The sequence below is a fragment of the Electrophorus electricus genome, chromosome 5 (genome assembly GCF_041902795.1).
Source record: "Electrophorus electricus isolate QZ-2024a chromosome 5, ASM4190279v1, whole genome shotgun sequence".
NCBI classification, from domain to species: Eukaryota; Metazoa; Chordata; class Actinopteri; order Gymnotiformes; family Gymnotidae; genus Electrophorus; species Electrophorus electricus.
Window position 1 is genome coordinate 6,122,993 of NC_137501.1, and position 20,389 is coordinate 6,143,381.

At 43.6% G+C, this 20,389-nt stretch overlaps 2 protein-coding genes across 41 annotated transcripts in view; both read left to right on the top strand.

The window, feature by feature from the left end:
- Positions 1-6,119: 6,119 nt before the first annotated feature.
- Positions 6,120-16,200, top strand: si:dkey-13n15.2 (protein transport protein Sec24C). 2 transcript variants are annotated; one of them, XM_081713939.1, is made up of 20 exons: positions 6,120-6,962; positions 7,159-7,229; positions 7,366-7,434; positions 7,577-7,688; positions 8,472-8,605; positions 9,131-9,266; positions 9,468-9,571; positions 9,782-9,894; positions 10,043-10,225; positions 10,319-10,412; positions 10,740-10,844; positions 10,991-11,158; positions 11,854-11,950; positions 12,141-12,289; positions 12,493-12,631; positions 12,877-12,998; positions 13,416-13,595; positions 14,647-14,844; positions 15,040-15,129; positions 15,370-16,200. In XM_081713939.1, exons 1-20 carry the CDS (start codon positions 6,707-6,709, stop codon positions 15,511-15,513), a joined length of 2,664 nt encoding a protein of 887 aa, XP_081570065.1. In that variant the 5' UTR covers positions 6,120-6,706; the 3' UTR covers positions 15,514-16,200. The 2 variants fall into 2 exon arrangements, with proteins under 2 accessions (XP_081570065.1, XP_026878990.2); XM_027023189.2 differs by having other exon boundaries at positions 8,472-8,599.
- A 1,090-nt stretch (positions 16,201-17,290) lies between these two features.
- camk2b1 (calcium/calmodulin-dependent protein kinase (CaM kinase) II beta 1) overlaps positions 17,291-20,389 on the top strand; it is a 53,672-nt gene continuing 50,573 nt past the window's right edge. For 12 of the 39 annotated variants that reach the window (XM_035529572.2, XM_035529580.2, XM_035529574.2 and 9 more), the window contains exon 1: positions 17,293-17,608. In XM_035529572.2, coding sequence (XP_035385465.1) covers positions 17,547-17,608 — 62 coding nt within the window. In that variant the 5' untranslated portion in view covers positions 17,293-17,546. Of the gene's footprint in view, positions 17,609-20,389 lie in introns of all 39 variants that reach the window. The other 27 variants (XM_035529588.2, XM_035529592.2, XM_035529576.2 and 24 more) reach the window with 6 other exon arrangements.

Sequence of the window (20,389 nt, forward strand, 5' to 3'; positions counted from 1 at the left end):
AGTGTGGGGGGGAAGGGGGGTCTTTAAAAAATATATGTTTTTTTTAGTTTTTTTAATCTTACAGTCCTCCTGTCACGGATGGCCATTATGGAGTTTAATGGAGGTTCGGGTCATAAAGCACTTTTATAGCCTTTTAATGTCAAAGCAAATTTACGCCAAGCATAAATAAGCATCAATGGCAACTTTAAAACCCGTTGTGTTATCGATCGTTATAAAGACAAACGTGAGGTTTTATGAACATATATTTTGCAGTTCACCTTTGCACTGGGCTACACGTTGTGCTTTCAAGTGTCCTTTTTGAAAGCCTCCCGCTGTAGGCCCATATTAGAGGACCCGTTGGAAAATCTCTGCTGACGCTGCCTTGCCAACCTCGTGTTCTGCTGGACGATCAGACGTTGTTTTTCAGGATGGCTGGTATTATTGGTGACACACACGGAGACATTACCTTCGCCTTTCTGGTGTCTGGTTTGGGCTACTGATGAATAGTCGGTGAAGTCTAATTACCCTTTCTCCGTTAGACACACAAAGCCCGGAGAAAGGGTCCTTTGCGCCATTTGGCTCGTCCCCCGCATCTCGAGTGACGCTTTGTCCTTCGTTCACGAACCATATGGTTTGCTTTCCAGTCTGGTTGTTTTAGGTTAGTTCGTTAGCTATTGAAACGTCTGCTCAGTCGAGACGAAGTTGAACAGGAGCTAATTGGTGGCGGCCAGGCAGCTGGGCTGAACCCGCCGGACAGTGAGTGATCAGTCGCTAAGAGACCTCCGCGCTGAGCCCGTTATTGCGCAGCGTTGCAGACAGTTGAACAGAGGCGATGGCGCTCGAACGAAGAGGCTCCGGCGCAATCAATGGACAATGAGCCGAGACTTTGGCTATAATGGTGTATTTAGTATCTGATGAGGTAACTTTGAATAAGCAAAAGAAACATACCAGGGGCATTCTTAACACAAAAGCGTTTTCATTTGGCTGAGGACTTGCGCTAAATGAAGCTATTTTATACAACCTCGGCATAGCTCGATTAAAGCACATTTTTTACGGACTAGACAGGTAACAAATTGTGGCAAAGTTGTCTGGGAGCATGATAACCAAATAAGCTGCAACCCACACTTTCGAGGAAAAGGAAAGTCGCGTTAGCAACGTAGACGCTTTGGTTTTCTTGTGGCACGGAGCTGAAAAGACCAGACTGGCAGCCGTGTTGTTGCTAACTAATCACCTGCCACGTGTGGGCCTCCGCGGCCCGCTCCTCCTCGCGAGGGAAAAAAAAAAGTAATTTGGGCGGAGAGGCGCTTGCTTTCTCGCGCTCGTTCAGTGGGGCAGGAGTGAAGGGAGCAGCGGGAACGCTGGACAATTACCGCAGCCTGGACGGTGTCACCTCAATCTGAAACACCCTGGAGCAACGCGCTTTCTTCCACCCTGCGCTCCGAAGCTATTCTCTACAAGCCCGTCGAATTCGTAGTAAAATAGCAGAAAACTGGTTCCGGAAACGGCGAGCGAAATCTGCGAAAGTAAACTGGAAGGTTGTGGTGGGCTTTCGCTCTCCCGTGGCGTTGCATGTATGTTTTGTCTGTTCACACTGATCGGCCCAGACTGCTCGCGGACGTCATTCAGGAGCGCACACAGGCACAGGGGCCCTCACACCCAAGGCAGCATTACAGGTCCATGAGCATGCGTGTGTCTGTGTGTGTATTGACCTGGGAAATTTAGCTGGTCCTCGAGAGAGAGAGAGAGAGAGAGAGAGAGAGAGAGTGAGTGAGAGACAGACAGACAGAGAAAGAGAGAGAATTTGTTTATATGTATTACTGAACAGATGGTTTAGAAGGTTTTGTGTCAGTGAAGATCATCTTTAATTTGACCAAACAATGCAATAAATATTGCATGTCTTCTATTTGTGGCTAGAATGCATGAGTGACATTATTAGCTTTATGTGTATATAAGCAAATAATTTTCATCTAACTTTCAGATACAGCACATTATGTCCCAAAAGCAAAACTTCCTAAAAGCAGCATGTTAATGCACCCTCTCCAAGAAACACTGCCACTTTTCTTCTTGCTGCCTTGCAGCTTGTGTGTGTGTGTGTGTGTGTGTGTGTGTGTGTGTGTGTGTGTGTGTGTGTGTGTGTGTGTGTAAGAGAGAGAGTTTGGTTACGATAAAGTAACATAAGCATGTGACACACACCACCCTAAAAGATTAGCTAGGGAGCCTGGAGCATACGCCAACGAGTCGCTTTCCATTAATCATGACCCCGACAACATCACGCCCTTACGGCTATGGGAGGGAGGGAGAGAGGGAGAGAGGGAGAAGTGAAGGAATGGGCTGAAGATATCATTAGTTTATTCATTTTACTTTCCTGCGCTGGGCCAATGTTTTCCATGGGTGTCACTGGGATTGGGCGCAGTATAGAGTACTTTCACTTCTGCAGTACATTTAACCTTGGCCTCTGTTCACAGCAGTAGGACCATGACATCAGTCCTGCTCCGGTCCTCAGCAGGCTGTTCCTATATGGCCAGCCAATGCAAACCACATCAGTAAATAAAGCCCTGTGTTGGTTGGAGTGCTAAGGAATGTTTCGCATATTATTAGCACCTGGCATCCTCTCACACCCGTGAAATCATAAAAGTGGTACACCTCAGTCATTGGTGTTTTAACTTAATGTGTTTTATGTTCATAATAATGATAATCACATTTTAAGCAATAAATGAGAGCTTTTAGTATTCATCACTGTAACACTAGCACGTCTCTCTTACAAGACGTTCATATTTGTAAATGGAAATGGCTGACACCAGTCATGTTGAGTCTTGTTGAATAAATAACTTCAGTATATCAGTAAGTATATACTTATACTGTAATATACTGTATTGAAGTGTTAATAGAAAAGCTCTTTCCTACAAAACTTTGGGTAGTATGTCTCTCAATGTGTCATTTTCTGTGATGTTACTGTTTTATTTATGAGTGATTTTCATTTATTGTCACATCTGAAAGGCCTTTATAGTGATGGGGGAGGGTTTACAAATCGTAACATGAAGCTTGACTGATGCTTCTACCTGCATGTGCATGGTACATCAGTGCAGCCCCAGAAAATATGCTTTTATGACATCAGGCTCACTTATGCTTCTGCTACTGTTCAGCCCTTTTCTAATGCCAACTGCTGTCCAATTCCAATGTGGACAGTGCCAGTCTCTCCTGTTCTCTCAGCAATGAAAAAGCAGAAGCCAGACAGCTTGGATGTACCAGTGAAACTACTCTAATGATGGTGGTAATGTTTAGGTTGCACACCAGGTGAGGTACCAGATTACCGAGCGAGGTCTCTCTCTCTCTCTCTCTTTCACACACACACACACGATGATGATGATGATGACGATGGTAATGAGTGTGTAGAGGGCAGGATGGTCCGCTGGGAGTGTGCACGTCGTCGTTGTCAAGCACGACCGCCAGCGGGGAGTCTGCACCTCTCTCATCATGTGTGTGTGTGTGTGTGTGTGTGTGTGTGTGTGTGTGTGTGTGTGTGTGTGCACGTGCATCTTCAAGTTTCATGTAATGCTTAAATAAAGACAAAACGCTTCTCTTTCCGAGTTTTAAAGCTTGACCTTGTTTTCTGGTTCACCTAGTTGTCTTGCGGACTGTGTGTGAGTGTGTGACAAACGAAACATTTGTCTGACATTCAGTGTGTGTATGTGTGTTTTGTGTGTATGCACCTAGTGTATATGTGTGTGTGCTTTCCGGTTCAGCTAATTGTCAGGGAGTGCCGCTTCTTGGCGGTGACCTGGTCCCTGGTGGTATAAACCCAGTTGTTTGTTCAGAGCATCTGTCAACCCTCATGTTGCTCAGACAATAGACTCTTGTCTCATATCATCTTTCCTCCCACTTCTCCCATCTCTCACCCCTGTAACAACCTGACAACACTCCTGATCATCAGTAAAGCACACAGCCATGTCACAACGCTAATTACAGTTTTATGCAGCACTATTAAAAACAACAGCATGATGTTGGTTTAAACAGTTACAGGTTTAAACAGTTACAGGTTTTAACTAACGCAGATGTATTTAAATTTCTGGCTTATTTAAAATGTAGTGAAAGAATATTTTACATAATACAACTCAATGCTGAGTTAAATATGATATGTGGAGTGTATTTGTATTTCTTATTTTATATGAACAGTTATTAATTTACATTTGGTTTTTTTAAGTTTTAGTTATTGATTACTTTTAATATTTATTTATTGTGTGTCCTTTCTAAAGAGCTCGCAGTGCAGGAAATGACCCACAGCTGCTATATTATTTAGCTACATTTAGGACAAACCTTTAGCTTGCTCTAAACATGACCTGGCTTTTTCACGTATATGGACCTCTCTTTCTTTCTTTCTCTCTCTCTCTCTCTCTCTCTTTTTTCCCTTCATATGTCCTTTTTGTCTCTGGCTCTGTGCTGTAAGACACTCGCACTGCCTTGGTGGGAAGAAGGTACGTAGGTACTGCAATGCTGTGATGTCAGTTATGTTATGCCCATAATATAACTGACATATATATGCCTGATAGCTGAAAGACCAATAGATGGAGGGTCATAGCACAAATGTTCTATACTTGCACATCATTCTGACAGCTGCCTGATGACGATAAACAAGAGACAATTATGAGAGAGAAGAAAGATGAAGATGCCAATGTTGTTGTTCTTTCTTACAGTGAACTGATTTAGTATAGCACTATTAAAGCACTTTCCTGTAATGGGGACAATATTACTGCACATACAAGCTTTCCTTACAACAACAGTAAATCATATGGCCTTATATGTGAGCCCAGCTATAATCCTTGCTCTCTGAGTCTTCCCGTAAAGTGGCTCCACATTGACCGGGTGTGTGAAGTTAATATACCTCCCCTCGGAGTGAAACCTCCTCCCTCTGCACCAGGTTAAGTGCACCAATAAAACCACTAAGACCATGCTGGCCTTTTTGTTTGAAGCCCAGTGCCTATTTGGGAGGACCAAAGGACACCTTGGGGGTGAGGGGTTGGCTGTGTGCAGGTCAGATGAACATGGGAACAAAATGAAAAGAATATTTTGTGGTTCTACACAAAGTAGCTGCTGGGAGTCGAAGAGAGTTGTGTCCTTCTGAGACACTGAATTCCATGCATTATTATTTAATATGATAGAAACTTATTTCGTCTTTGTATGATATTCCATGAATGCTTGTGATATTACTGATGACATTGTCCTTGGACACTTGAATCATATGGCCATGAACATAGCCTTCACAGTGTGTGGGTGTGGGTGTGTGTATGTGTGTGTGTGTTGTGTGTGTGTGCATGTGTGTGTGTGCATGTGTGTGTGTGCACGTGTGCGTGTGTGTGTTATGTTCCAGGCTAAAAACACAAGCTTCAGGAGCGTTGGACCACATCAATATTACAACATGCAGCCAAGGGCACATAGAGGAATAGATTAAATATTTATCATATCACCTCTCTCAACTCTACCCCTGTTCTTGTTCTCTCTCTTGGAGTCTTTTCCTTCCTGAAAAGACATCTATAGGCACCTTCACCTTCATGTATCCCTGTATGAGCAAGTCTAGATTCCAGCTTTACCCTGGAAAATGGAAGGACAGAAACCATTTTCTTGAAGTGGTACTTCAAAGTGGTAAACCTAATTTGTTGTCGATAGCAAGAATATCTAAATGTAACAGTCTGTTTGTAACCATATATCTTGTGATATAGACAGAAGTCAACCAGCGAGAGTAACTTAGTAAAACTCAAAAGAATTGACAAAATAAAAGGACAGGGACAGCCATCCAGTCATTCTATTGTAAATCAGAGTAAACCGACAAAATCGAATCAAATCAGTAGCCCGTTATTCATTGACACAATACTGACATCCAGAGACTTCTTAAAGACATTGCATATCGACATGCCTTGTAAGATGCATTCCTAAAAAGAATTAGCTTTGGACTGGAAATTATTCTCTAATGGTTTGTATCATGTATACTGAGACGGTAGTTTGGAAGAATTTGCGAGACTGCCAAATTAAATTTCTTCTGTACAATTTTTTTTCGATTTGTAACTAGCTAGCTACTCCCCTAAATACGACGTCGTACGTCTCTATACGTAATATGCGTAGAGTAACGGTGGACGTGCGTACGTCTCTATACGAAGAATGCGTAAAGTAACGGTGGACGTGATTACAGAACTGTCAAAACGCCGATGAAGACAAAATCCAGCAAATGCTATAAACTACTTACCTAGCTATCAGAATGGATTGAAAAGCTAAATTGTACAAGGGAACATTAAAAACTATAGTTAAGCCGAAAAGATGTTGGGGAGCTAACGACATGATGCGAGTATAGAATCAGCTAATGAAGCGACAACTGTCAGCCTGAGCAAGGTCGTATAATCTGGATCAAAATAATATAACATCTGACGTTTTTTGAAATGCATAGAGACCCGACATTTCTGACGCTGGGTTCGATCAACCCGGGACCACTGTAGCTACTGTACTGTTAAAGTAACCTTGCTCTACTCTTCAGTCTGTTACAGCCAGCTGTCTTGTTCTTTGCTAGCTAACCTAGCTAATCCCTCTCAAAATTGCTGTTAAATGTACATTTTGCTGCATCGTACCTAGTGGCCAGGTAACTGGGTTATTCTAGCTACCAAAAACATCATACATTCTCCTTAAATTTGCTTGGTGTGAAACATGAAACAGTAGCTGAATTGGTGCGAAGAGATTCCAGCTCATGGAGATTCCAGGTTATGGTCACCAGCAGCAGCCGTGGGGGGTCTATAGTACCTGGGCTAACGTCCCGTCTCCGGTTGGCTGTACCATCGGCTCCCCCACCGGCGCTCCTCCGTCCTACCCGCCACTACACCCGAACACTGCTACTCACAGCAAGCAGGCTGCTGTGGGTCCTTCGGAAATGCCTGCCACTACGGCTAACTTGGGCCAAGTCCAACAGAAAGCGTCCTGGGACCCCTCTCAGCCCCAATGCAATGGTTCGTGTGGCACCTTTTTAACGCTCATTTCTCTTTACTGTGTGTTTGCTCTTGCAAAGTAAGGTTGTCAGTGTAATAGTGCTGTAATTGTGCTGTTATGGAAGACTCTCTAGGAATTGTACAGTTGGTAATCTAAATGGCCTTAATTATTTATTATTTATTTATCATTAAATAGCGTGGTATGTTATTGTCACAGGTGTATTTAAACCTGCAACTGACGTCAGAGGTTCAACAGAGATGCCACAGCAGCCAATAAGCCCACTGCTGGTGAGTGCTACATTACGGATGTATAGTAGTAAACTTTGTGTATAAAACTGTAAGGAGTACTTGCTATAGTTGTACGCTAGCTATATACAGACTCCCTATCTCTCTCTCTTCATCTGTCTGTCTCTGTTTTATTCAGGCCAGTCCTGTTTCCTGTCCTAAGTCGGAATCTCGCTATGGCCTGGACCCTCAGCTATTACCAAGTGTCGTATGTCCAGCCTCCATCTACCACACCATCTTTATTCAATTCAGAGACAATCACCTTCAACGGTTTAGCCCTAGACAGATATCCTTTACACTACGTTGAACTGTATTAACTGTGGTGTGGGCTTGTCTCTGGTTTGCCATAGGTGCAGGTGATGAATGAGGACTGGACTCAGTGGGAGGGGAAAGTGTTCACATCAGGTCCCCAGTCGTCTGTTCCTCCTCTCTCTACCACTCCCTGCAGTCTGAAGGATAGAGGTACAGTAAGACTGCGCATGGGACAACATGGGAACTCATTTGTACTATGGAGATCAAGATGTCATGATGATATTGCTATATTGCGGATACAGTATGCTTCGCGATGTATGAAAAACACAGTGGTGACCCTTTGATGTGATATGACTGGTCTGCATTACTTTTACTAAAATGTTAACCCTTGCTGAATCATGTGAATGCGGAGATTCAGCGAAACACCCAGGGAATATAATGTGTGAGTTTGTTCAGGATGGTCACAGTACACAAGAACAAATGTTGCCTGACCTGACATTGTTATTTTTAAAATACTGTGGTGAACAATATTCGTCTGCAAATTAGCAGACCAAGCACACCACAGGCCATCACATAGTACATGCCTAATGTACTCGACTATCATTAGCAAGACTATCATTATTCACCTAATTTAATTTGCATCTGTTATCATTCTTACTATTCTTTTTTTCTATGACCACTACTATCATTGTCACCAAAGGAGGATGTGGTTCTCTTTTGGGTCTGACCCCCTAGAGGTTTCTACCCTGAACACAAGGGAGTTTTCCCTTGCTACTGTCTCCCTTGGCTTGCTCATTAGGAGTCTAGACATGGTCCTTGTAAAATTGCATTGAGACTGCCTATTGATTAAAATGCCATATAAATATATTTGAATTATATAGTACATTATATATTGTACACCCCCTTTAATATTCATATTATTATGCTTTACACATAAGCTTCTAAAATGGCTTTTTTTGTTGTTGTTTTTATACTTTTGACCTGTGTATCTAGGTAATGCCACAGCAAGGTTTGTCCGCTGCACATCGTACAGTTTCCCCGCTGAAGCCCAATCTGCTCAACAGAGCCATGTGCCGCTGGCGGCCATCTTTTGCCCTCTAGCCAGACTGGAGGATGGAGAGGCATGTGTGCGACTAGACTCTGTTTTACAGACACATATTGAAATATCAGTATATCTGGAAGATATAGTATTTCAGATAGATACACTGACCCTAAGATGCACCTGCCCAACAATCACCAACGTTTCAATGTAGATTCATGACTTTGGAATATTAAGACAAGCCAAGTATACAGATTTTGACACCAAAATACCGCATCTGGTTGCTCATGTTTGGAGGGAAATATTGCATTGTTGTCAGCTGGACTTAACCCCCTCGACTCTGCCCCAGAGTCAGGGGTCAGCATTCTCCACACACTTCAAAACATGATTTGCTCCTTTAATGTAAAGATACACGCTAATAGTAAGTTAACAGAAAAATAACCTGTTGATGATTTACTATTTGTAAGTCAATTTTTGAAGGCAACTAGGTTACTTGGATTTTTCCTGGCAAAACAAGGCAAAACTGATCATTACAGTGCAGATGAACCTTCAGTATTTGTTATTTCGCTGTTGTTCCATGGTGCCTCGGTGAGTGTGTGTTTTATGTGTGTAGTGCGCAGTGCCGCTGTGTGACGCGGCCGAGTGCGTTAAAGGCTGTGGGAGCTGCGGTGCCTTCATGAGTCCTGCTATGAGCTGGCAGGACTGTGGCCAGCGGTTCTACTGCCCCTTCTGTGGCAAGCTTACGGAGGGTCAGCACCACACACTTATTTTCTTATTCACACACTGTGGCCCTTTTTTGTGTGCTTAAATTTGTCTGTTTAACAGTCTTTGTTCTCTCTGTCTTATGCCATCCCATAATTCCCTTCTTCCTTTCTTCCCATCTCTCTATGTGTATCTGTCTGTGTGTGTGTGTGTGTGTCTCTCTCTATCTGTCTGTCTCTCTGTCTCAGTACCATGGCAGTCATATCAGCCTACTAACAAAGGCCAGAGAGTGGACCAAGAGAAGCGGTCAGAGCTCAGTCTGGGCTCGTATGAGATCCTGGAAACACAGCAGGTAAAAAGGGTCCTTAATGTCATCTCTGGTCTTTGAATTATGGATGTAGTTTCTATCACATTGCCTAGTGTGTTGTGCAGGGTTGGGGTGTACTACCTTTCAGCTGTTAGGGTTGTATGTATTTTGTATATGTTGCATACGTTTGATTGCGATTGTGTGTATGTGAAGTAATTTCCACCGATAATTTCTCTATATATCTGATTTGTCAAGGGAGAAACAGCTGTGTTACTCCTGGCAATTGATGTTACTGCCAGTGCAGTAAGATCAGGGCAGTTGGACTTCATCTGTCAGCAACTGTGTTCCCTACTGCTGTCTCTAGATGGGTATGACAGAATAAGAGTCTCATGTGTACCTCCTCCCATACACACACACGCACACACACATACACACACGCACACACATGCTTTGCAACCTGAAAAGTGATTTGAAAAGACGATCTGACAGTCTTGACCTTTTTTTTATGGGGGAAAGTGCTGACCAGTCAGATCTCCGAGTTGCTTTGATGACCTATGACAGTAGGATCCACCTCTACAATCTCAGCCCAAGTTTGTCCCGCCCCCACATGATGATCATTACAGACACAGATGACCTGGAACTTCCTGTGAGGGAAGGGCTTCTGGTGCCACTCAAAGACTGCAGACAGACTGTAGAGAAGTACAAACACAGCAGAAACCAAGCTAACAGTAGACACTTGTGTTTTTATTGCACAGAGTGCGACCAAGAGTTGAACATGTTTCTTTTTTGCAGTATTCTACAGCAAATCCCCTTGTTTGAGGCAGAAAGCCAGGGAGGTCTAGGCTCACAAAATCTTCCAGTGTCAGCTGGGCTCAAGATTTTACAGGTAGAATCCATCTAACCTTATACAGAGCCAGTCAAACATCTAAAGTATACTTTTTTTGAATTTTTAAAAATGTCAACCCTTTGCCCTAATGAAAACTTCAAACATGCATTCAGTTAACAATTTCCATCGGGAAATGAGCTGCATTCCCAAATGCTACATCAGCCTACAGTGACAAGTGGACTAAGCTCTGTATACACATTCTCTGCTGTACCAGAAAGAAACAAAGACTGGATTTGTGTCTGAATGTCAAACTGTCTCCTGACTTCTTCACCACCAGTGGGATAGGTCATCGCTGTCTTCACTGTCTTTCATTACTGTCTCCAACAGACTGCAGTTAGTCCTGGGAAGCTGTTGGTCTTCCATTCTTCCCCTCTTGCTGAGACCACAAACAAGCAAAGCTCCATGGGCTTCTTCACCTCCACCAAACCAAAGGTGATATAACCAAGGATAAACAAACAAACAAAAAAATCAACCCAAAAAACTGATTTGAAAAAAAAAAAATACTAATTTTTTTTCCCCAAGAAAGCCTTGGCCAATGTACTGCACTTATATTCTGTGTACATTTTTTTTTTCTCCAGTCAATCTTTCAGGCTCCTGACGCTTCCACCTCATTGGCCAAGGCATGTGTCAATCAAGGCTGCAGCGTGCAGCTCTTTGTATTTTCACAGCAGGATGTAGGCGGGGCTTGGCCTGGACACATCCCATTTCTGACAGGGGGCAAACTTATCTGCTACAACAGTCTACAGGTACTGCACACAGAGTCACAACTAGTTGATATTAACACCTTAACCTAATCTCAAAGGAAGACTAATGCATTTTTCAACCCACTCTCTGTCCATCATTATGGTCAATTACCACAGACAGTCATTTTGATCATTTCCCCTGCACTTACAAATGAATGGAAAACCCACTGACAAATTTTTGAGGTCTAAGGGCAGGTGTTGCAGGGTTTCCTCAATGACTGCCCTTAAGGTTTCTGTGGTGGTAGATATAGTGCTACAAATTAATTGCTATAAATGAATTGGTTACAGCAATTCAGGTTGCTGTAAGATCAAGTGGTAGCTCAGTGGTTAAAGTACTTGACTAGTTATCAGAAGGTTGCTAATTCAAGTCCCACTGCCACCAGGCTGCTGCTGTTGGGGCCCCTGAGCCCTTAACCCTCAATTGCTCAAGTTGTGTTCAGTCTGAATTTGTATAAGTGTGTCACGTGAATGTCAAGGGTCGGGGAGTGAATTAAGTTGTGTGTGTTAATGGGTAGGTTAGAGGTTAGACATGTGAATGAGCAGTTCTGGTGCTTCTGTACAGCCCATCATGGCAGCTTCCATTTGGTTACTGAGGTTACTATATAAAATAGGTACTTACTTTTTAGAGCAACAAGCAGCAGAGCAGGTGACACTCGTCATGTTTCATTCTCTCTCTCTCTCTCTCTCACTCTATCTAGTCAGAGGTGGAGAGAGAACGGTTCAGTGGAGACCTCAGGAACAGTATGGACACTGAGGTGGCATACAAAGCTCAGCTAAGGGTGTTCGTTAGTAAAGGTTAGTAAAGGCAACGCTAGGCCTTAACTGAACTACAGCTCACGCTTCCCAGAGGAAATTACAACTTGTATCAAAATTTCAGAAATGTCAGCCATTCAGATGCAGTCATCTTATGAAGACTTCAGTGTTGAGGAAGAGCAGCAAGTGTTGGAAGCGTTGGTTGATGGCTTGTCTGACTTTCTCCTCATAGAACTACGTGTGTCTGGTTGCTATGGCTCCTTCCTTGCTGGCCCTGACTCCTGCTGTGTTGCTATGGCAGCGCTTGATTGGCACACATCCCTGGCATTTGAGTTCACTCACAACAAATCCCTCGATGAATCTAGGGGCGTGGCCATTCAGGTAAAAGTGGAGGAGATACAGTTAGTGACAGTAACAAATAAAAAACCTGTCGGTTTTGTCACATGCGTGCAAATCCCATGAAAAAGCACTTCACAAAGTGGCAGGAAAGTGTTGTCCTTGGGATCGGAGTTTAATAGATCTTCAACAGAAGAATTAATGTCCGGCTGTTCTCACCTCTGGGTTTCATTCTTGTGTGGGTGCAGGCGGTCCTGTCATACAGCACATCTGCAGGACACAGGAAGACGCGGGTGCACACTGTTAGCCTGGGGTGCTCTCGGAACCTTCTGGAGACATTCCGCACCAGCCAGGCAGAGACGCTCCTCTGCTTCTACTGCAAGAAGAGTAGGCCTAATCTCAGAATCATGTTTGCCACTGACACACATTAGCCACGCTCATGTGACTGGTTGGATTTGTTTGTTTGACTCTTGTTTCGTGTGAATTTGTACATGTGAGCGGGCATACATGTGTTTGTGTGCATGTATGTGTGTGTGTGTGTGTGTGTGTGTGTGTGCGTGCATGCGTGTATGTGTGTGTGTGTGTGTGTGTGTGTGTGTGTGTGTGTGTGTGTGTGTGTGTGTGTGTGTCAGTGTATTGCATGGCTCTGGAGACACCCCTGCAGTGTCTTCGTGAGGAGCTCCAGATGGAGGTCACCGAGCTGCTGGCCTGCTACAGAAAACACTGCAGCACCACCTCTGTGTCCCCCGGGCAGGTTGTTCAAATGTTTTTTTCTCTATCTAAATGGAGACCAATATGTTTATTCTTTGAATTGTTTTTCATGTTGCCTTTGCTCATTGTATGGATATAGAGTTTAGAATTTAGAAGTGGTGAATAAGCTTGAGTGCTACGTGTGAATTATATGGTTTTACGTCACCAATAACAGCAATTTAACCAAATTGTGGTATTATGGATATACAATAATGATTGATTAATGTTATCACTACTACTCTATACCTTATATTTTGAAGTAAAAGAAAGCATTTTCAAGAGGGGGCTCGAATCTCTCTACTCGTTATCTTTCCTTCTCTTGTTTTCGCTCTCGCTCTCCCCCTCCCTCGCTCTCTCGCGCTCTCGCTCTGTCTCCCTCACTCCCCTTCTCTCTCTCTTCCCCTCTCCTCCTCTCCCTCAGTTGGTACTGCCACAGTTCCTGAAGGTTCTGCCCGTGTATGTGAACAGCCTGAGGAAGAGCGAGGTTCTCCTGCCGGGCCTTCGCAGCTCCGTGCACCTGCGTCTGCAGCTGCGTGCCCTCTCCGTCTCCATGGACACGCGCAGCAACGCCATGCAGCTCTACCCGCTCGTCCTACCGCTAGTGAGCCTTCCAGAACACGCCATTCTGGTGTGATTAGTCCACTTGCAGAGTTGATTCCCCCCTCGAGTGGTTTAATGGAATGGCTGCAGCACCGGCTTTGGCAGTTAACACACCGACAGCGGTTTGCTATGATTCTTCACACATGCTAATTTGGTTCAGTTCAGTTTGCTTCAGCTTGAAATGACTGGTTTAAGTAAAATCAACTCACATGACTTTGGAAAAAATTGTGCAAAACAATTTTCATTTTACACCCCCTATTTTTCCAGTCCTTTCATGAGCCTAGGCCAAGTTCAAGTTCAAAGAGGTTTTATTGTCATTTCAGCTATATACAAGTATACAACAAAAATGAGACAATGTTCCTCCAGGACCATGGTGCAACACAAAACAACAGTGCAACAGACAACATGCTACACAAGTGCAAACAGTCCAATATAGTGCAAAAATGTCATTAAATAAACATTAAATAAACAATAATAAATACAGGACAGGACAAATTCAGAATGAGTAGACAGTGCAATTATTTAGTCCCATATACAGTACTGGGCATATGTAAAGTGAGTTGTGCATAGGAGTCAGTGACATGCTACCCTGAACATAGCAGTCACCGGTAGCAGCCAGAACAGTTCAGAGTACAGTGCTGGTTTAGTACAGTACTCTAGCAGCAAGTAGGATAATGTGCAAGACTGCAACAGGAGTGCATAGTTTATTTGTGTGAGGTTTGACTTCAGCACTAGTCCGATGTGGGAATCTGCCCATTTGGGAATCTGAATTGGAATTGGAGTTAGCCAGAGTTCAGGAGTCTAATGGCTTTTGGGAAGAAGCTGTTGTGCAGTCTGGAGGTGCGGGACTGGATGCTGCGGGGTGAACAGTTCATGTGAAGGGTGTGTGGGGCCAGTTCCTAATACTGGGAACACATTTGCCAGTCTCATATGATGGATGTCTCTCTACCACTGCTACTCTGAACCAGACATTTCCATACATAGCAATGGATATTCTGGATGTTTGTAATGTGACTATAACTGTATGCCTTTGCTTCTTGTTCTTTGTCCAGCTTGGGAGTGATGTGGGTGGCAGTGTGCCCCCTATGGCCCAGGCGGTGCGCTGCACCGCATCCAGCCTGCGCTCGGAGGGTCTCTACCTGCTCTTCTCGCCCTTGGAGCTGCTGCTGTGGGTGGGCAGCCAGGCGCCCACCCAGGCTCTGACCCAGCTCTTCAACACCACCTCCTTCTCATCGCTCACATCTGGGGAGGTCAGACACAGATTCAGCCAGTGTCTCGATAGATTCACTTCCCTCTGACTTTTCTTGGAATTAATGATGTGTGTGTGTGTGTGTGTGTGTGTGTGTGTGTGTGCGCGTGTGTGTGTATGTGTGTGCGTATGTGTGTCTGTGTGTCTGTGTGTCTGTGTGTGTGTGTGTGTGTGTGTGTGTGTGTGTGTGTTACAGATGAGTCCTCCCCATCTGGACAACCCTCTTTCAGTCAGTCTTTGGAATCTCATCAGGTTCCTACAGTCCTGGGCATCCATTACTCTTAAGGTGTGTCTACTGTCTATGACTCTCATGTCCTGCCTTTAAACAGATACAGATCCAAGGCATGCAACTGGTTAATTCCATATTGGCTTGTGTTTCTTGATGTCTGCCTTACTGTCTGTAGTTTCTGTTTTAGAAACAGCATTACAGCTGATGTAAGCATCTGAGTGCTTTAGTGTTTTGCTCAAGGGACAGTTCTAGGACTCGTATCCATTGTGGTAACCACATGTTGCTCTGTGTGCTCAGTTGAAAGTGGTGAAGGAAGGCGACAGTTGTGAGGAGTGCCTGCAGCGCCTCCTAGTGGAGGACAAGAGTCCTAACGGGGGAGCCTCCTACGCTGATTTCCTGTTCCACCTCCATGTCAATTCACTGCGTCTTGTTGTGGGCTGATGTGCGTATTCTGCGCAGCCATCAATCAGGGACAAGTGGCCTACTCCATTGGCCTCTTTATTTATCTTTTTCATCTATGTAACTTCCTCTTGGTAAGAGACGAGAGCATTAAAGATGACATTAGTTGCAGCCAGCCTGTCAGGTGCAGTCTGTTAGGGGAATAAGGAGTTGAGGGAAGTCTCCTCCTTGGGCGATTGCCATTGAGTTAAGGACTGTGTAATGGATGAGAGATGAGTTCCCCATTTTTTGCAATCTGCCGGGGTTCTGGAGATGGTTCAATTTACCATTTATTTTATTTTAATTTTGCACACAGTGCATTACTGACAACAATGAATTACAACTTGCATGTTTGCATTGTAAGCAATAAGATTTTTTCACTCATTGAATTGTTTCACATCTTAATAAGACTGTTGTTATATTTTACTGTTACTGGTGTAAGCATCAATGTATAAATAATATCTATGTGTTTTATTTATTTCATATTTATTTTTGTATTTGAATGCACGTCCCTGCAGTGTGTGAGTGTCCTAATAAACATAAGTGTGTGGCAAGTTGCTGTAAAATCAACTATCTGTGTTTCTCTGTATGAGCAGTACCCTTCTCATGTAATGTAAATGTAAACGCATGGTATTTCAGTCTGAAACAGAATGTTTACTAATGCTAAACTAAATATACTAATGATGAAAAGACGTGTTTAAATGTGTCAGTGGTTGTGTGGATGAATGAACACATTTGGTGAACCAAAATGTGGAGGAGAAATCGTGCCATAGCCCCTTTAACACTAACAGATATGCCTCAAAAACAGCCTCATGACTCATACATAACTTCATTAGTGTAACTGGAGATAATGTTGTCGACTTTGTACTGAATCCAAAATTTCAGAAAGTGTCTGTCCTTGTTCATCATTCAATATCCCAGCAAGAACTACAGCCCAAATTACAGACCTCAAGACAAAAAATTTTTCTGTGACACTAGATTTTCTTTCTTTAGCGCCATTTTCCATTTATACACAAACCTGAAGAAAAACAGCAATTATTTTTAAGGTTGACATGTAATTGACTTTGCCTGATTGAAAAAAAATAATTTATTTCATAGTCAGTCAATAGTTTCAATGATAAAGATAAGAAGAAGCTACACAAATAATTAATTCCTCTAACAAACTTTCACTTACACATACACCAAAGTCATATGCACTTCGGGATCTGTGATTGGTAGAGGCACCTTCCTCACCACCCTTCTAGATTTTTAAATACTGCTTAGATGATGAAATTTGGAATAGATTTAGAACATTTCAATAGATACTACACTACAGGAGACATTGTGCATTGTAATGCTTAAACATTTTACATTTATGCTGTGAATTGAAATGTATAAATCAGTAAATGAATGTTAGTATATTTTCTGTGTCCAGACGAGACAGGGGCATATAAATAATGATTCATTTATTTATTTGATTGAGGTTGGTTTGAATTCTAAAATGCAATACACTGTCTGTGCATATCAGGCATTTTTTGTGTGCAGTCCTCAAATAAGTACACTTTGAAAGCGTGCTTCAGACTGTCGAGTACTCAGCTGGACATGAGTAACGATTCGTGGTTACATAATAACGTCTTCCGCAGAATACAAATGGCCCTCCTCACGGTCTGTCCCTATTTGGAGTTACAGTAAAACGTATCCGGGTAGAGCGCGTTGTAGTGCTGCCCACGCGTCCTGTTACGCCGACGGGCCGATAGGTGGCGGCAGTGAGCCGGCGGTCAGACGTGTTCCTCGGCATTCTGCAGCGAACCGTTTTGAGAAGAACGCCACTCTGGACTTCGAGCGGGGGGGGCGGGAGAGGACGCCAGTCGTCAGCCAGCCCGCAGTCTCGCCCGTCGCTTGCTTATTGTTTTGCGGCATAAAACTCTTGCCAGAGGACTTGTTTTTTGGGGGCACTGTACGGAGTCGACTGCTTTGCACCCAAACTAAGCGCTGGCTGTAGCTTTGTAGCTAAGGCAGGCTGTATCCAAGCGTGTCAGAGTCCGCGACGAGGAGACATGGCCACGACCACTTGTACGCGATTCACGGACGAATATCAGCTGTACGAGGAGCTCGGAAAGTAAGTGGCGGGCCGCGCTGCTTCCGCGCAAAGTCGGCTGCTGTTTTCCGCGGCGAAAGGCGAGTTAGGCGTGGTAGCGTTGCACTGACAGGCTCGGCAGCTAACGTTAGCTTAGCGCATGTTGTGGTGGTGGGAGGCTAGCGTTTATTAGCGAGCGGGCTTTTGGCCGCAGAAATAGCCGCGCTTTTGCTTTCGGATGTACGGTTGAACCGCAGCTTCCGTGGTTCCCGCGGCCGGCATTCTGTCGCCGGACTGCGGGAGAGTCGACGGTGCTGCAAATCCTGGGTAGTTCAGACGGACTTTGGTTGGTGCTACGCCTCTTGCAGACCCCGTTGCTAAAATATGTAAACGTCTGCTGCTTTCTTGTTTTTGTTGCGCTTTTGTAGTGTTTGATGGAGTTTTATGAAAAGTAACATGTGAAATATATAAAAGAAGTTGAGGTTAAAAAAAAATGTTTTAATTGAAGTAAACAGTGGCCACAGTCAGTGATGAGAGTTGTAGATAAGTGAAAGACATAAGCAGTTAATAAGAACAGGGTCATTCTGTGTCTCTAGACGTGTCTATTGTCAGGGGACAGATATACTTAGGACCTACTTAGGGTGTGTGTGTTTGTGTGTGTCTTATGGTATCTGTGTGTGTTTGTGTGTTGGGGTGATAAAAATGTCCTTTTACTTTACAGGATAAACAGTATGATCAAATTAATCTGTAATCTCATTGCAATTTTCTTTATAACTAAATACCTGATGGTGTCCTTTAATTTACAGATTAAGCAATGCAGACACCTTTATCTCTAGGCCACAGTCCGCACATGACTTCTGTGTGTTCAGACCCAGAACTGTGCAGGGATCAAAGAATTGGGCGTGAATGTAGTGCTGTGTGGATGGTGTGAGATTAAGGGGGAGGAAATGGGAGAATGATGTGTGTCTCCAGTCTCGCTAGCACACAGATCAGATAATCCAGCTTCACGGGGAGTGTAAGGGCATGCGATAACGACATGCTGCTCTCCTGGGAGGCTTGGAGGAAGATTTCCTACTGGAAGCCATGTGGAATGGCAGAAATGTGGGTGTGCGGATCGAAGTACACGAGCGTGTAGAGGCTGAGGCCTTGAGAGTGTATGTTCAGGCTAAGGTGTTTGTATGTATATATGTGTGTGTATAGTTGTGGGGGATGGAGACAAAGGTGACAATGGGGTGTGAATGTGTGTGTGTGTGTGCGCGCGCACACATGCATGTATATGTGTGTTTATTTGCTGGGTGAGGCACTTGCTTAAGATTGTAAGCATGCAAACTTACACACACACACAGAGGTGTTAAATTGAGACATGGCAAGAGAGGATGCGTTCACATGGACACCAAACTATCTTTTGCTGTCCGCTTGCAAAACGTACGACTGCACTAAACTATTTGTGTGACTGTGTCAAATACATTCTCCGTCAATATGTATTTTTGTACTTTTAAGATCTAAATTCAGCAGTAGTTCAGCGCTTCTTTCCTCAGTGCGTTTCTCCACACGCATGCCGCATGCACATCAGTCACTAATACGCAGATGTCATAGATCATTTTACTGTCCTCTAAGAGGGAAAAAAAAGAGGCATTAATGAATAGCACTTGGCTTCCGCAGTAATTATGCCCGTCATTAAGATCTCCATTAATAACCACTGTCACTGGGAGGACTTGTAGGTTTCCCTTTATTTATTTATTTATTTATTTATTTATTTATTTATTTATTTATTTACATTATTTATTTTACATTTATATTGGTCTGATTTTGGTTTGGCTTGCTGTAAGTTACAGACTTCCTGTGCTGTAGGAGTGTTAAATGCAACACAAGTATGAGAGTTCAATGTCAGATTTCTGTGTAGTCCATGTAAACTTGGACACAGCACCAACGTAACAGTGGGATGGAGTACACATCTGCTTGTTCACATTTTTCTGCTTTGTCTCAGCTGCTGTGTTATGCAAATGTTACTTTTCTGGGACATTTTAAAAGACCTCTGTGTGTGTGTGTAGTACTTTCTATATCTACATTTGTCCTGCACTCCAAGATTTGCTGACTGTGCTACACTGCCTATTAAACAAACGGCTTCAGCATCGTATACTTTCCCCAAGCATATTCTGTGCCCAGACTTTTATATTTTATGAACACCACACGCCAAAATTCCGCCACTGCCACTACCACCTCTTCCATCCCCTGCCGAGATCATATTCACTGTTCTCGGCCGGGCTGTGCGTGCAGGAAGAGCACACTGTGATGGAGCAGTGACTGTGCTGAACTTGGTTCAGGGTTATGATCACTGGGCACAGTTCTGCTGAATGCGTATGAATGGGTGTGGTTTTAAACCAGTCCCCATGTAATGACCCTTCAGACATTGGCTCCTGAGCAGGGCTGCATGATATATTTTTGCCCAGCTTATTACAGCATTTGTCTTCGTGATATTGCAGGAAGATGATCCCATATATGCGAATGATTACGTTTCTTTTTCTTTTTTTAATTAACGTGAGCGGTGTGATCAAGATTGATCATTACAGCGGCGCACTGTGTACGTGTTTTTGATGAACTGTGGCATGTATGCGATTCTCCAAACAAATACTTGTTTAACATGATGCAGGCTGATGTTTAATCATGTTCCATCAAGGATTCATCAGTGTATTTTTAATACTTTGCAAGACGTTTAGAAGAAGCAAAACGTAGCTGTTTAATTACAAAACAGATTTCTTTGCCTGAATTGTACAGTCCCGGTCTTGTGCCGCTTTAGCGTGGGTTTGAACCTGTGCCTTACCG

What these genes read in the sequence shown, in the direction of transcription:
- si:dkey-13n15.2 (XM_081713939.1), top strand. Translation starts at nt 6,707, where the DNA reads ATGGAGATTCCAGGTTATGGTCACCAGCAGCAGCCGTGGGGGGTCTAT. An exon ending in CTCAGCTATTACCAAGTGTC is followed by an intron (nt 7,435 to 7,576) that starts GTATGTCCAGCC and finishes GGTTTGCCATAG; the next exon opens with GTGCAGGTGATGAATGAGGA. An exon ending in CTGGGCTCAAGATTTTACAG is followed by an intron (nt 10,413 to 10,739) that starts GTAGAATCCATC and finishes TGTCTCCAACAG; the next exon opens with ACTGCAGTTAGTCCTGGGAA.